The sequence below is a fragment of the Ochotona curzoniae genome, unplaced genomic scaffold (assembly GCF_017591425.1).
Source record: "Ochotona curzoniae isolate NIBS_2020 unplaced genomic scaffold, NIBS_Ocur_1.0 scaffold_4683, whole genome shotgun sequence".
Lineage (NCBI taxonomy): Eukaryota > Metazoa > Chordata > Mammalia > Lagomorpha > Ochotonidae > Ochotona > Ochotona curzoniae.
In genome coordinates, this window is record NW_024467121.1 from 22,994,843 (window position 1) to 23,006,436 (window position 11,594).

The 11,594-nt window shown below is 48.4% G+C and overlaps 1 protein-coding gene across 1 annotated transcript in view; it reads right to left on the reverse strand.

Moving 5' to 3' along the window:
- Positions 1-11,383, reverse strand: part of CUNH1orf100 (chromosome unknown C1orf100 homolog) — a 63,047-nt gene extending 51,664 nt beyond the window's left edge. The window contains exon 1 of the mRNA XM_040968012.1: positions 10,803-11,383. Coding sequence (XP_040823946.1) covers positions 10,803-10,816 — 14 coding nt within the window. The 5' untranslated portion in view covers positions 10,817-11,383. The remainder of the gene's footprint in view (positions 1-10,802) is intronic.
- Positions 11,384-11,594: the final 211 nt, after the last annotated feature.

Sequence of the window (11,594 nt, forward strand, 5' to 3'; positions counted from 1 at the left end):
TCTCTGGAAAAATTACCCACAACAAAATTCTGCCATTCTCATCACCCCTTCTCTTGGGCCCACCACCAATCTGAGGCTTCAAGATCTGAGAGCTAAGTAATTCTGCCATGGAGGAGTCCATGAAGATTCAAATTAAATAATCGTGACAGAGAGACCATATGTCCAAACAGACAGCATGCCCCTTGATGGGGGACAAGGATGTTAAGATAAATCATGTCCAGGCTGCCAGGTGTGGAATGGTACATGCGGCATCCAGATTACTCCGCAGATCTGAAAGACTCTGGCAGCGCTGCTGGCCAAGAGCCTTCAGCGATTGGTCCTATCCAGCAATTGCCTTTGCCTGCGGAAAGCCCGTTGCCCAAGGTCATGTCCTTTATCTAAGGCCGCCTGTGTCCAATGACTGTTCATTGCAGGAGCAGACAACTCCGCAAATCTTCAACTCCAAAGAGACATCCCTTTATCAGAATGCCCCACAGGGCCAGCAGGAATCTGTCTGATTCTACAGCAATACCCAACTTCTTGTTGCCGGGAATTCGATGCGAAACATGGCACCAACTTCATTTAGGGAGGGGAAATGAGTCACACAGAGGGCAGAAAGGAAAAAAAAAAAAAAAGACTAATTCACAAAGGGCAGCAATATCCATCAACTCCAGAACTAAAGGACATCAGAGCGGTGACAGGTGGTTTCCTCCTCCCAGGCTTTTGTTATGTTGACATGTTGATTCTGTCCCTTTGTTCTTCCTCAGGGGGAGAACGTGCTGTTACAAGGCTAAGTAATGAGGAGAAGCAGGTTGTATGTTTACTTTCAAGGTACTTTCACTAGCGACCAGAGACCCTAACTGCCTGTCTGACTCCTCCCCTTCTGATCATTTCCTGCCTTTTCTCCAGGATTGTCGTGGCAAGAGCACCCTAACTCCCTGCAGGCTCACCTCCAGCTCAGTCGGCTTCCCAGGGATTCAGTGTGCAGCTGTGGTTATCAGAAAACATCCTAGAAGCCAGAGGTTAAGACAGAATTCTGCAGCTGAATCACCTGCTGGTCTGGCTGGCAATGCAGAGTTCTTGACTTACAGTCTTGCTAAAAGACAGCAATGTACTTGTTAAAGCTTTTGTTCAGAGTCAGTTTGGATACATCCATGGAAGGAAGTTCACAGATGAAATATGTGAGGCATTTGGGAAATGTATGTAGCAGGTGAACAGGAATTAGAACAACAATGGAGTTGGATGACAGTGGTTATACAAATTACAAGCTAAGTGTGAAAGTCAGGGCCTTTCCTGGCAGCGTGTAAAGGCATCCTATCACTGGGAGTCAGAGGGCAGGAAAAGCTGAGCATCCGGCTGGTTCAGGATTTAATCCCAAGAGGAGCAGAATCCCAGAAAGTGTTAAACCTTCAACCTAAATTGTTCTGCTTAATCCAAGTCAGGGCATGGCAGGACATCTGAAACAGCAAGTTGAGGCATCCAGGCTGATACTCCTAAAAGTCCTGATTCCCCAGAACCTTTGAGCCTGAAGAAGTGCCCCCTCCTCCAAATGAAGGCTGAGCATCCTTTCCAACTGGCAGACAACTCCTGGGGCCTGCCCTCACCTTCCCTCTTGACTGCTAACTAAACACTCCTTTCTTCCTTCCTTCCTTCCTTCCTTCCTTCCTTCCTTCCTTCCTTCCTTCCTTCCTTCCTTCCTCTCTCTTTTTTTAATTCTAGGATTTATTGGAAAGTTGCATTTACAGAGAGAAGGAGAGATAGACCTTCCATCTGCTGATTTACTCCCTAAGTGCCCACAACGGCTGGAGCTGAGCTAATCTGAAACCAGGAGACAGGAGACTCTTTGGAGTCTCCCGTGTGGGTGCAGGGTTCCAAGGCCATCCTCAACTGTTTTCCCAGGCCAATCAGGGAGCTGGATGGGAAGTGGGGCAGTCTGCAGCACCCATATGGGATCCCAGTGCTTGCAAGGCAAGGACTTTAGCTACTAGGCTACTGTACCAGCCCCCTAAAAACTAGGCCAACTGTGGAGGTAGGACTGAGCTGAAGCCAGCTGCGGGGCCAGCAGAGGATCCCCAGAGCCGGCTTCGCAGCCCTGAATCAGACAAGGGAGTTGCGGGTAGTGGGGATGATTTTTCTCATTTTTATAGTTTTTTTTAAAAAAATACATATTTGGGAGTGAGAGACTGTGTATGTGTGAGGGAAAGAGAGGGAGACAGACAAAGAGAGAAAGAAAGGGTGAAGGCACTCTCAGACGCTGGTTTACTCCCCAAATATAATGCAGAGGCGGGAGCAGGGCTGCATTTGGGAGTGAGGCAATCAATCCAGTTCCCCAATGTGAGTGACAAGAACCCACTTGAGCCACCACCTGCTGCTTCCCAGGGTCCTCATTGACAGGAGGCTGGCATCAGAAGTTAGAGTAGGGTTGGACCTGGCACGGTAGCCTAGTGACTAACGTCCTCGCCTTGCACCTGCTGGGATCCCATATAGCACCGGTTCTAATCCCAGAGGCCCTGCTTCCCATCCAGCTCCCTGCTTGTGGCCTGGGAAAGCAGTCGAGGATGGCCCAAAAAAGCCTTGGGACCCTGCACCTGTGGGGGACCTGGAAGAGGCTCCAGACTCCTGGCTTCAGATCAACTCAACTCTGGCCGTTGTGGTCACTTGGGGAGTGAATCATTGGATGGAAGATCTTCTCTGTCTCTCCTGCTCTCTGTATATTTCCCTTTCCAATGAATAAATAAATATTTAGAGTGATAGATTTCTGAAAATATGTATGTAACTTACCAAAACTGAATTGTGGGAAAAAAAAAAACAAAAAAAAGGAAAGAAGTTAGAGTGGGTTAAGAATACAGGTACTCTGGCACTCGGGCATCAACCAGTTTCTTAACGCTAGGCCAAAAACCTGCCCTCATTTTCTGTATTCTTTGCTTTGGTGTTTAGTGCCTTCATCCTGGAAAGGCTCCAGCTGATTCCTAGAGAAGGCAATTGGCTCCCCTAGGAACACATCTGCAATTAAAAAAAAAAAAAAGCAATAAAGTGCAATCAATGCAGAATCCACATCTTGAACCATATTTGTTACTCCCACGCTGAATTTCCCTAGCAAACCAGGAATCAGTTCTATAGTCCAGAACCTGTTGATATTATTCAAACTAAACCTAATCCTTGTCATATTTCTGTCCTCTCTCTCTCTTTTGAGAAATCTCCATTAAAAGTTCTGGGCTTCCCACTTCCTCCTCTCTACTGACCATCCAAGGTTCCCTCACAGAGTTCTACGCAAAGTCTGGTGCCTACTAGGGACCTGGGAGTGTACATTTCTTGCTTCATGACAATCATTCCCATGTCTGCCATCTTACTATGCCTGAATAAAACAAATCCTGGGTATGTTTTTAACACAGAGGTGCAATGTAAAATTCAGCAAGGCACATTGCATGTATGTGTGTATTTCCTAAGAAACAAGACTTAATACTCGAGCAAAGATTCTAGAGACAAAGCATAAATGTTGCTTGTATAGCTCCTGGAAGGCTGGAAAAAGCAATGGCCCAAGCTGAATCAAGTACACGTGCTAGAACTATTGTGGCAAGAAATAGTCAGAGAAGTGGGTACTTGAAGCACATGTGTACTATGCAAGGCTGGAAGATTTGCCCAGTATTCTGAAGGAGAATCAGAGGTACACTGTGTCACTGAAGCCAGTGAGAAGGAAAGAGCCAGGGAGAGAGGCACCGGCCTTGTGGCAAAGTTCAGTGGTGAGAATGCATTGGTTGTCACAGGTGCCATTACAGAACTGGGGTCTCTGATGACAGTGATGTGAAGATCCCCAGCTAACAGAGTCTAGATGTTTACAACTCATTATCAGAAGTCAAGTGGCACAACGACTATAGCAGTTGGGGAGATTAGTGGTTCAGCTTAGGGACTGAGCTCATGTAGAAGCACGGACTGGCTCATAGAATATGATGTTTCCAAACATGGGCATGTTTATACAACCACAGAGTGAAGGATGGATGAAACAGCTGTCATAATAAAAGGTTTAGACTGTTTATCTAGCTTTTGCATTGGAGGCATTTTTCAGACTCAGAATCCAGTAACTGAAGAGAGGAAGGGTCCTTATGAGAAAAATCCTGTAGCACCCCAACAACATGCAGCAATAGTTGGCCCAGTCTTCCTCCAGTGGCCCTGTGGCTCTTTCTTGGCTAACAGCAATGTGTGCCCTTGGAGCTGTGGGACAGCCCCATCAGAGGCAGTTCTGGAGGGTCCAACAGAACTCTGATCCACGTGTGGCTCACACTGATCCCATGGGGCCTCATGCTTCATCTGGTGGTCCCTCTCCCAGAATCTAATACATGACGGGACGTGCTTGGTGTCAGCTCAACCCCCAAAATGCTTCCTTGATTTTAGTGTAAGAACTATTGTAGTTAAAAGGGAATCAAAGAAGCCTTTGAAACTTCTATTACATCCTGGGGGAATGCTGGAGGTGAGTGATACTTTGTGGCTTTGAGGAAAGGGGGGGTGGTGTTGGCAGAGGGAGAGTTGGGGGAGCAGGGAGAGGCTTAAGGGGAGGGAATGAAGGAGAGCCCATAGACTGGAGAGAAAAATGCACCTCTTGGTTTTTTTGTAAATGCATCTGGGATGCAGAGAGTGCTTCCTAATGGCAGAGGTTCACCCTGCAGAGAACCAATTGCTGTTGCTTAACAATCGATTCAGATTGACATCCATGTCTGTTCCAGGACTGTAAGGAGGGGATGGAGCTTAGCTGAGTCACAGCCCCAGCGCTCATCTATAATGTACTGGGAGAGGAGGTGGCACAACTTGGAAGCAGACAGATAGGAAGTCAAGCCTTGTCCCAGGCCAGGTGACCGTGCCCCTACAGCATTCCTGCCAAGGACTCAGGGCCCAACAGGGCCAGGCCGCTGTGGCCTCCCTGACCACATCCTCTGCTTCATGACAATGTGTCCCATGTCCTATCATTGGTGTGTCTTGCTCACCGAATCTGGTTCGACACTGAACACACTTGTAAAAACCTAAGGACTGAATTACAAGAGATATGAACGCTATTTCAGAGAGGACGATAGCCCTGGAACAGATGAAGTCTGTAAACCCTGTGGGAAGACGGGGCATCTTTCCATACGCCTGGGAACCACCATGGGAACAGAGAGCCCCAGGCCACAGGACGCAGCCTTTTCTGAACCTCCAACACCCCTGGGACCACTCTTTCTTTATTCACTTATTTATTAAAGATTTATTTATTTTTATTGGAAAGTCAGATGTACAGAGAGAAGAAGAAACAGAGAGGAAGATCTTATGTCTCCTGGCTCACCCCCTAAGTGGCTGCAACAGCTACAAGCTGAGCTGACCCAAAGCCAGGAGCAGCTGGGGTATGAACCTGCGCCCACATAGGATCCTGTCGGATGCAAGGTGAGGATTTTAGCCACTAGGCTTCTGCACGGGGCCCGGGACCTGGACGGAGTTCCTGGCTCATGACTTCAGCCTGCCCTGCCCGAGGTGTTGCAGACATTTGGGGAGTGAAACAGCAATAGAGGATCTCTATGTTTGTCCTTCTCAAAACAAAACAAACTCATGGATCACAAGAAAGACACTAAAGATAAAGGGTAGAAGTTCTCACCCTGATTCCTAGTCAGCTGAGCAGGGCTGCCCTGACTCTGAGGAGCTCTATGTGCAAAGAAACAAATAGTGGCAGGATCCATACATGATCTGCATTTGAATTTTTTTTTTAAGATTTATTTATTTTGGGCCCAGTGCGGTGGCCTAGCAGCTAAAGCCCTCACCGGGCCCTGCATTTGAATTTTGTCCTACTCTCTCGAATTTTCTCCAAGAAAACCTTCAAATAATTTCAAGAACAGGTTATTTATTATTATTATTATTTTTAATATTATGTCAAGTGTTTGGAAGTTGCAGGAATAGTATAGAAAAAACTCCAGAGCCTGGTGTGATAGCGTAGTGGTTAAGGTCCTTACTTTGAATGCACCAGGATCCCATATGGGCACCGGTTCTAATCCCGGTAGCTCCATTTCCCATCCAGCTCTCTGCTTGTGGCCTGGGAAAGCAGTCGAGGATGGCCCAAAAAAGCCTTGGGACCCTGAACTTGTGTGGGAGACCTGAAGGAAGTTCCTGGCTCTCGGCTTTGGACTGGCACAGCACTTGGGGAGTGAATCAATGGATGGAAGATCTTCCTCTCTGTCTCTCCTCCTCTCTATATATCTGACTTTCCAATAAAAATAAATGAATCTTAAAAAAAAAAATCCCCAAATTCCCATCAGCAGTCTCTAAGCCACTTAAAACCACAATGCCCTGGACCCGGCGTGATGGCTCCATTGGCTAACCCTCCCCTTACAAGCGCCAAATACAATCAGGGCATTGGTCCATGTCTCAGCTGCTCCACTTCCCATCCAGCTGCCTTCCTGCGGCCTGGGAAAGCAGTGGAGGATGACCCAAGTCCTTGGGTTCTCACATTTGTGTGGGAGACCCGGAAGAAGCTCCTGACTTTTAGTTGGTTCACCTCTGGCGGTTGTGGCCATTTGGGGTGTAAATAAGTGGATGAAAGCTCTTTCTCTCTGCCTCTCCTTCTCTCTGTAAGTCTATCTTCCCTCATCCCCCTAAAAAAAAAAGCCCTATCATATCTCATACACTCTCTAGAATATATTTTTCAATTCAACAGTGGGGTGGGCTACATATTGGTCTCCCAAAATTCATGTCCATTTGAGCTCAAGATTGTGTCCTATTTTAAAACAGGGTATTTGCAGATGTAACTAAGGATTACGACTTGGGGTTGTTTTGGGATAGGGTAGGTCCTAAATGCAGTAGCCTGGGGTCTTTATAATGGGAGGAAAAGGCACAGAGGCAGAGATGGAAGCTTTGCTGTCACAAACCCTGTCAACAACTAGCCGAACAGCTGGGAGACAGGCCTGGGAGGCTCCTCCTCCAGGGTCTCCAGAAGGCACCAGCACAGCCAACAGACACCTTGATTTTGCACTTCTGCTCTCTGTTGCTTCAAGTTGCCTGCGCTGTGGTAATTTTGATGGTATCACTAGCCCATAAATAAAAACCTTGTAAGGAGGAAACCAAGAGTGGTGCAAGCCTATTGCCCAAGTTGCAGGTTGCACTCAAATTCTGTCTGCTGGGCCAACCGTTCAGCCCTTTCTTGTTAGAGCCCAACTCAGAAGCATGCATTGCACCTGGATGCTGCATGTCTCCAGTCTCCTGCAGTGGGGGCTCTCCTTGTTCTTTTCTTTCAATCCATGGAAACAATAATTTCCTGGCTTCTCTGAGTGGAGAATGAAATTCAGAAATCAAGGGTTCCCTGCCATCAGGCTGTTAGTGCTCCTGGCTTCCTGGCTTCTCTGAGTGGAGAATGGAATTCGGAAACCTTGGGTTCCCTGCCACCAGGGTGTTAGTGCTCCTGGACCCTCCCAGCTGACAGAGCTAGGGTTTGTGTGTGTGTGTGTGTGTGTGTGTGTTTTCCCATTAATTATTCTTAGTTTTTCATGATTTTTACATAGTTGATTAGGGTGATAAGGGTCAAGGGCTACAGGAAGGTGGGTGAGCTCACCATTGCCACATTCTCTTTTTCCTTCCTGTGTCTGGGGAAGGTGGAGGCAAGGAGAGAAGCCACACCTAGCCCCCCAAATGCCTCTGCACCCTGGGTCTAGCTGCCCGACACCAGACTAGGATGTGTTTGTGCTTATATGGCTGACTGAAGGACAGCACTAGGACGACTCAATTTAAAGATCTGTATTGGATGGATTTCGCAATTTTGGAACCAGGAAACAATTACTGCACAAAACAGAACGATCTTTTTGATGGACTGAAGAGGTTGGTTTTCATAGATAAGAAAGGACTGAAACAAGCAGAGGAAAAGAATAAAAGGCACCTGGGTCAGTAAGGTGGGGAAAGACAATAGAGACAGCACATTGGTTAACATCAGGTAACCTTTATGGTAAGGATCAAGCCAGAGGGGGTTTCACCACCACACTACACCGAAACCAGCCTGTTTAGGAAACTTGCCCATCAGCTCCTTCTCCTGACTTCTTAGAAGATGAGATAACTTAATTTCAGTTTGGTTTTTGGATGCCCAGTGCAGACATTTAATCCAAAACAGTGGCCTCCTATGATTGTGTTTAAACTGTATGTGAGCTTTTATTTATTTCAAACAAGATTTATTTGAAAAGCAGAGTTAGATAGACAGAGAGATGAGAGTAAGCGATGTCTTTTCTCCAGTGGTTCACTCCCTTGATGGCCTCAATTGCCAGTGCTGGATGGGATGGAAGCCAGCGGTCAGGAATTCCTTCCTAGTCTCCCACGTGGGTGCCTGGGTCCAACCACTTACACCAGCATCTGTTGCTTTCCAAGGCCATTAGCAGGGAGCTTGATCAGAAATGGAACAGCTGAGAATGGAATTGGTACCCACATGGGGTACTGGCATCACAGGTGCCATTTTACCCACATGCCATAACACCACCTCCACCACTGTGTATAGTCTTTCATAGTATCGTTTACAAATTCCCACAAAAGCCAAGGCTGAGCCAGGCCAAAGCCAGGAGCCAGGAACATAGTGCAGGTCTCTCATGTGCGTGGCAGGAACTTAACCCACCGGCTGTCTCTCAGTGGGGTGCCCATTAGCAGGAAGCTGGGATGGGGAGTAGAGCCAGGACTCAAAACCCAGGCATCCCCATATGGGATACATGCAGCTTAAGAGACATGTTAATTGCTAGGTCAAAGGCTTACCCCTACTGACATATTCAGAAACGACAAGTCCAGACTGCATCTCCAATGAACATTCAGTGCCTTGAGGTTCTTCCCAACCTTCTTTTTTCTCTTGGGGCCACTTTTCTGCTCTGGGTCCCTTTGTCCTTTCATCTTTCCTGATTCACTCAGTTGACTGATTTGCTCCATGTCCCAGTCACTGAGCTCCGCACTGCCTCTCTGAGCACATCTGTCACCCTTCTCCATGCGCCTTAGTCCTAGACCCACAGGGACCGCTCAGACAAGGGAAGAGAAAGCACGAAAGGGCAAGGTCATGCAAAGATGCTCTGCTCTTTTGGAAGTGATTGCTTCACCAGGAGATCCAACATTCAGTCAAGCCATGTAGAAAAGAGAAAGCGGGCCACTGTGATAAGCAAAAAGGTAGCGGTGCGGGGACGTGGAGGGGCCCAGGGCAGAGCCCCAAGACTGGCTTTCCAGGAAGTCTTCAAGGTCTGGGTTCTTCCAGTGCCTGATCTGACCGCTAGGCCTTGGCACAAGTTCTTTCCGCCAATCTGACTTTGGCATTTTTAACTTCGTCTTTCATTTACTTTGAGATAACATATTGCTAGTTTACATTGTAGTCAGAGGCTTAAGGGCTTAATGGCTGTAGTAAATCAAGAGTCAACAAACCCAGAGTGAGACCAGAATGCAGTGGCAAGGTAGGCAAGGAATACAGACAAGAATCACCCTGACTTCGGTGGCCAACTGCTTCTAAAGTGCCAGCCTTCCCTTTTCCCAGCGCCCTAACCCCGACCAAGCCCCTCTGTGCAGGCCCGGGACCCTACCCAGAGCTCCCATCACTGTAAAAAGTAAGGGAATTCTGCAGTCAGATGACTGTGGGTTTAAAACGAAAACAATTTTGGGAAAGTTTTATTGTATTTCAAAGGCAGAGTCACACACACACACACACACACACACACACACACACACACACACACACAGATCATCCACCTGCTGGTTTACTCTCTAACACCTACAACACTTAAGACTGTGGCAGGAGGAAGCCAGAAGTCCGCACCTCAACTCGGGTTTTCCATCTTGGTGGCAGGGGACCCAAGGACTTGACGCATTCCTTGCTGCCCAGAGGACACACTAGCAGGAAGCTGAATTGGGAAGTAGAGAGGCCTGGCCTTGGATCAGGCAGTAGGATGCAAGACGTGGGAATCCCAAGCAGCAAATTCACTGTGGGGCCCAATGCCCACCCCAAGCACAGGAGCTGAAGTTTAGGTGGTTTTTTTTTTAAATGTTCTGTGTGTCCTTGAGAAAATTATTTGAGTACATGCAAATGGCATAAATGTTTCAGGGTTGCAGTGAGTAAAACAGCTCTTCCTTTCTTAGGCAGCTCAGGATGGCTGGACTCAGGCGGCAGGCACACTCCTTTTCCTCTCCAAACATGAGTACAGTACAGAGTTGGCAAAGACCCTGAGAAATGATTTGTTTGTCAATGCTGAAAACTTTCATAAGAAAATATTAACCATGGGCCTGGTGCGGTAGCCTAGTAGCTAAAGTCCTTGCGTTGTATGCACCGAGATACCATATGGGTACCAGTTCTAATCCCGGCGGCCCTTATTTGTAGAGGATGGTCCAAAGCCTTGGGACCCTGCACGCACGTGGGAGACCTGGAAGAGGCTCCAGGCTCCTGGCTTCGGATCAGCTCAGCTCCAGCCATTGCAGCCACTTGGGGAGTGAACCATCAGACAGAAGATCTTCTTCTCTGTCTCTCCTCCTTTCTGTATACCTGACTTTACAATAAAAAGAAATATATCTTAAAAAAAAAAAAGAAATTAGCCATGAAGGACATACAAACTAATGGTAAGATAGAATTGAGCCCTAACAAACTTCCCATGACTGTGTGACCTGGAGACAAACGGATTAGGAATATGGTGTACCCCTTTTGGGGGGAGTAGAGAGAAATAAAACACGTAACAGTATAAGAATTCCACCCTTAAGTCTCGGATTATGTGGATGCTGGCAGGAAGGACCTGGGATTCAAAGATTTCGGTCTTACCCTGGTTTGCACACCAGCTCACTCCAGCTTTCTGGATGGGGGTGTAAATCGCAGGGTCTCTTACCTGTGCAGGTGCATTTGGTGGGCTCTGGTAACACCCTGGTCCTTGGCAATGGCTCTCTCTCGTGTGTCCCTGAGAAAGGACAAACCTGTGTTTCAGTTCAGATGCTGATTTGTATTGACGAGGGCTTCCTCCAGCTCACCCCAGGAAATCTTATACTCGAAGCAACTCAAGGTTTTCCTTGTCATTCGGCTTCTCCCAAGGGAGGCACGGCCACCCTGGTCAGTCCTGATGGCTCCCGCACAGCCACCTTTCTTGGGGACCTACTCCGATTGGCAGCCTGTTGGCCAAGGTTTCCGGAGAGGCCACTCTGGTCCACGGGCTGTCATCGCGGCTGGTGGCCTCTGGGTGGCAGCAGAGCGCCACCGTTTCTGGAGACTCTAGAAGCTTCGCTCCGACTCAGTCCATCCGAGCAGCTACTGCCAAGGCTGATCTTCCTGCGGAGGAGGTTGCTTCCTAGCACAGAGACCTTCGGAGGCGTCCTGGCGTCGGCTGGACGAAGGCAAACTGACAGCGGCGTCGGCCTGGGACGGGGCTGAGCGCCAGTCCCGGCTGAGTGAGCAGGGCGGTGTGGAGCCGAGCAGCTTGCGGGAGCCGGAGAAGGTGGTTGCAGGTCTGAGGGAGAAAGAAGTGAAGCAACAGCAGCCGTGAGGGTCGCTGGCCGTCTCCTCAGAGAGACCTGCTGGCACCTAGGGCGCACCTTGGTGCCCGCCCCAGGCACTGAAACGCCCCCAAACATCTGCCACACACTGCGGGCAGCCCGCAGCCCCGGCGGAGGCCCCGTGGGCACATCTC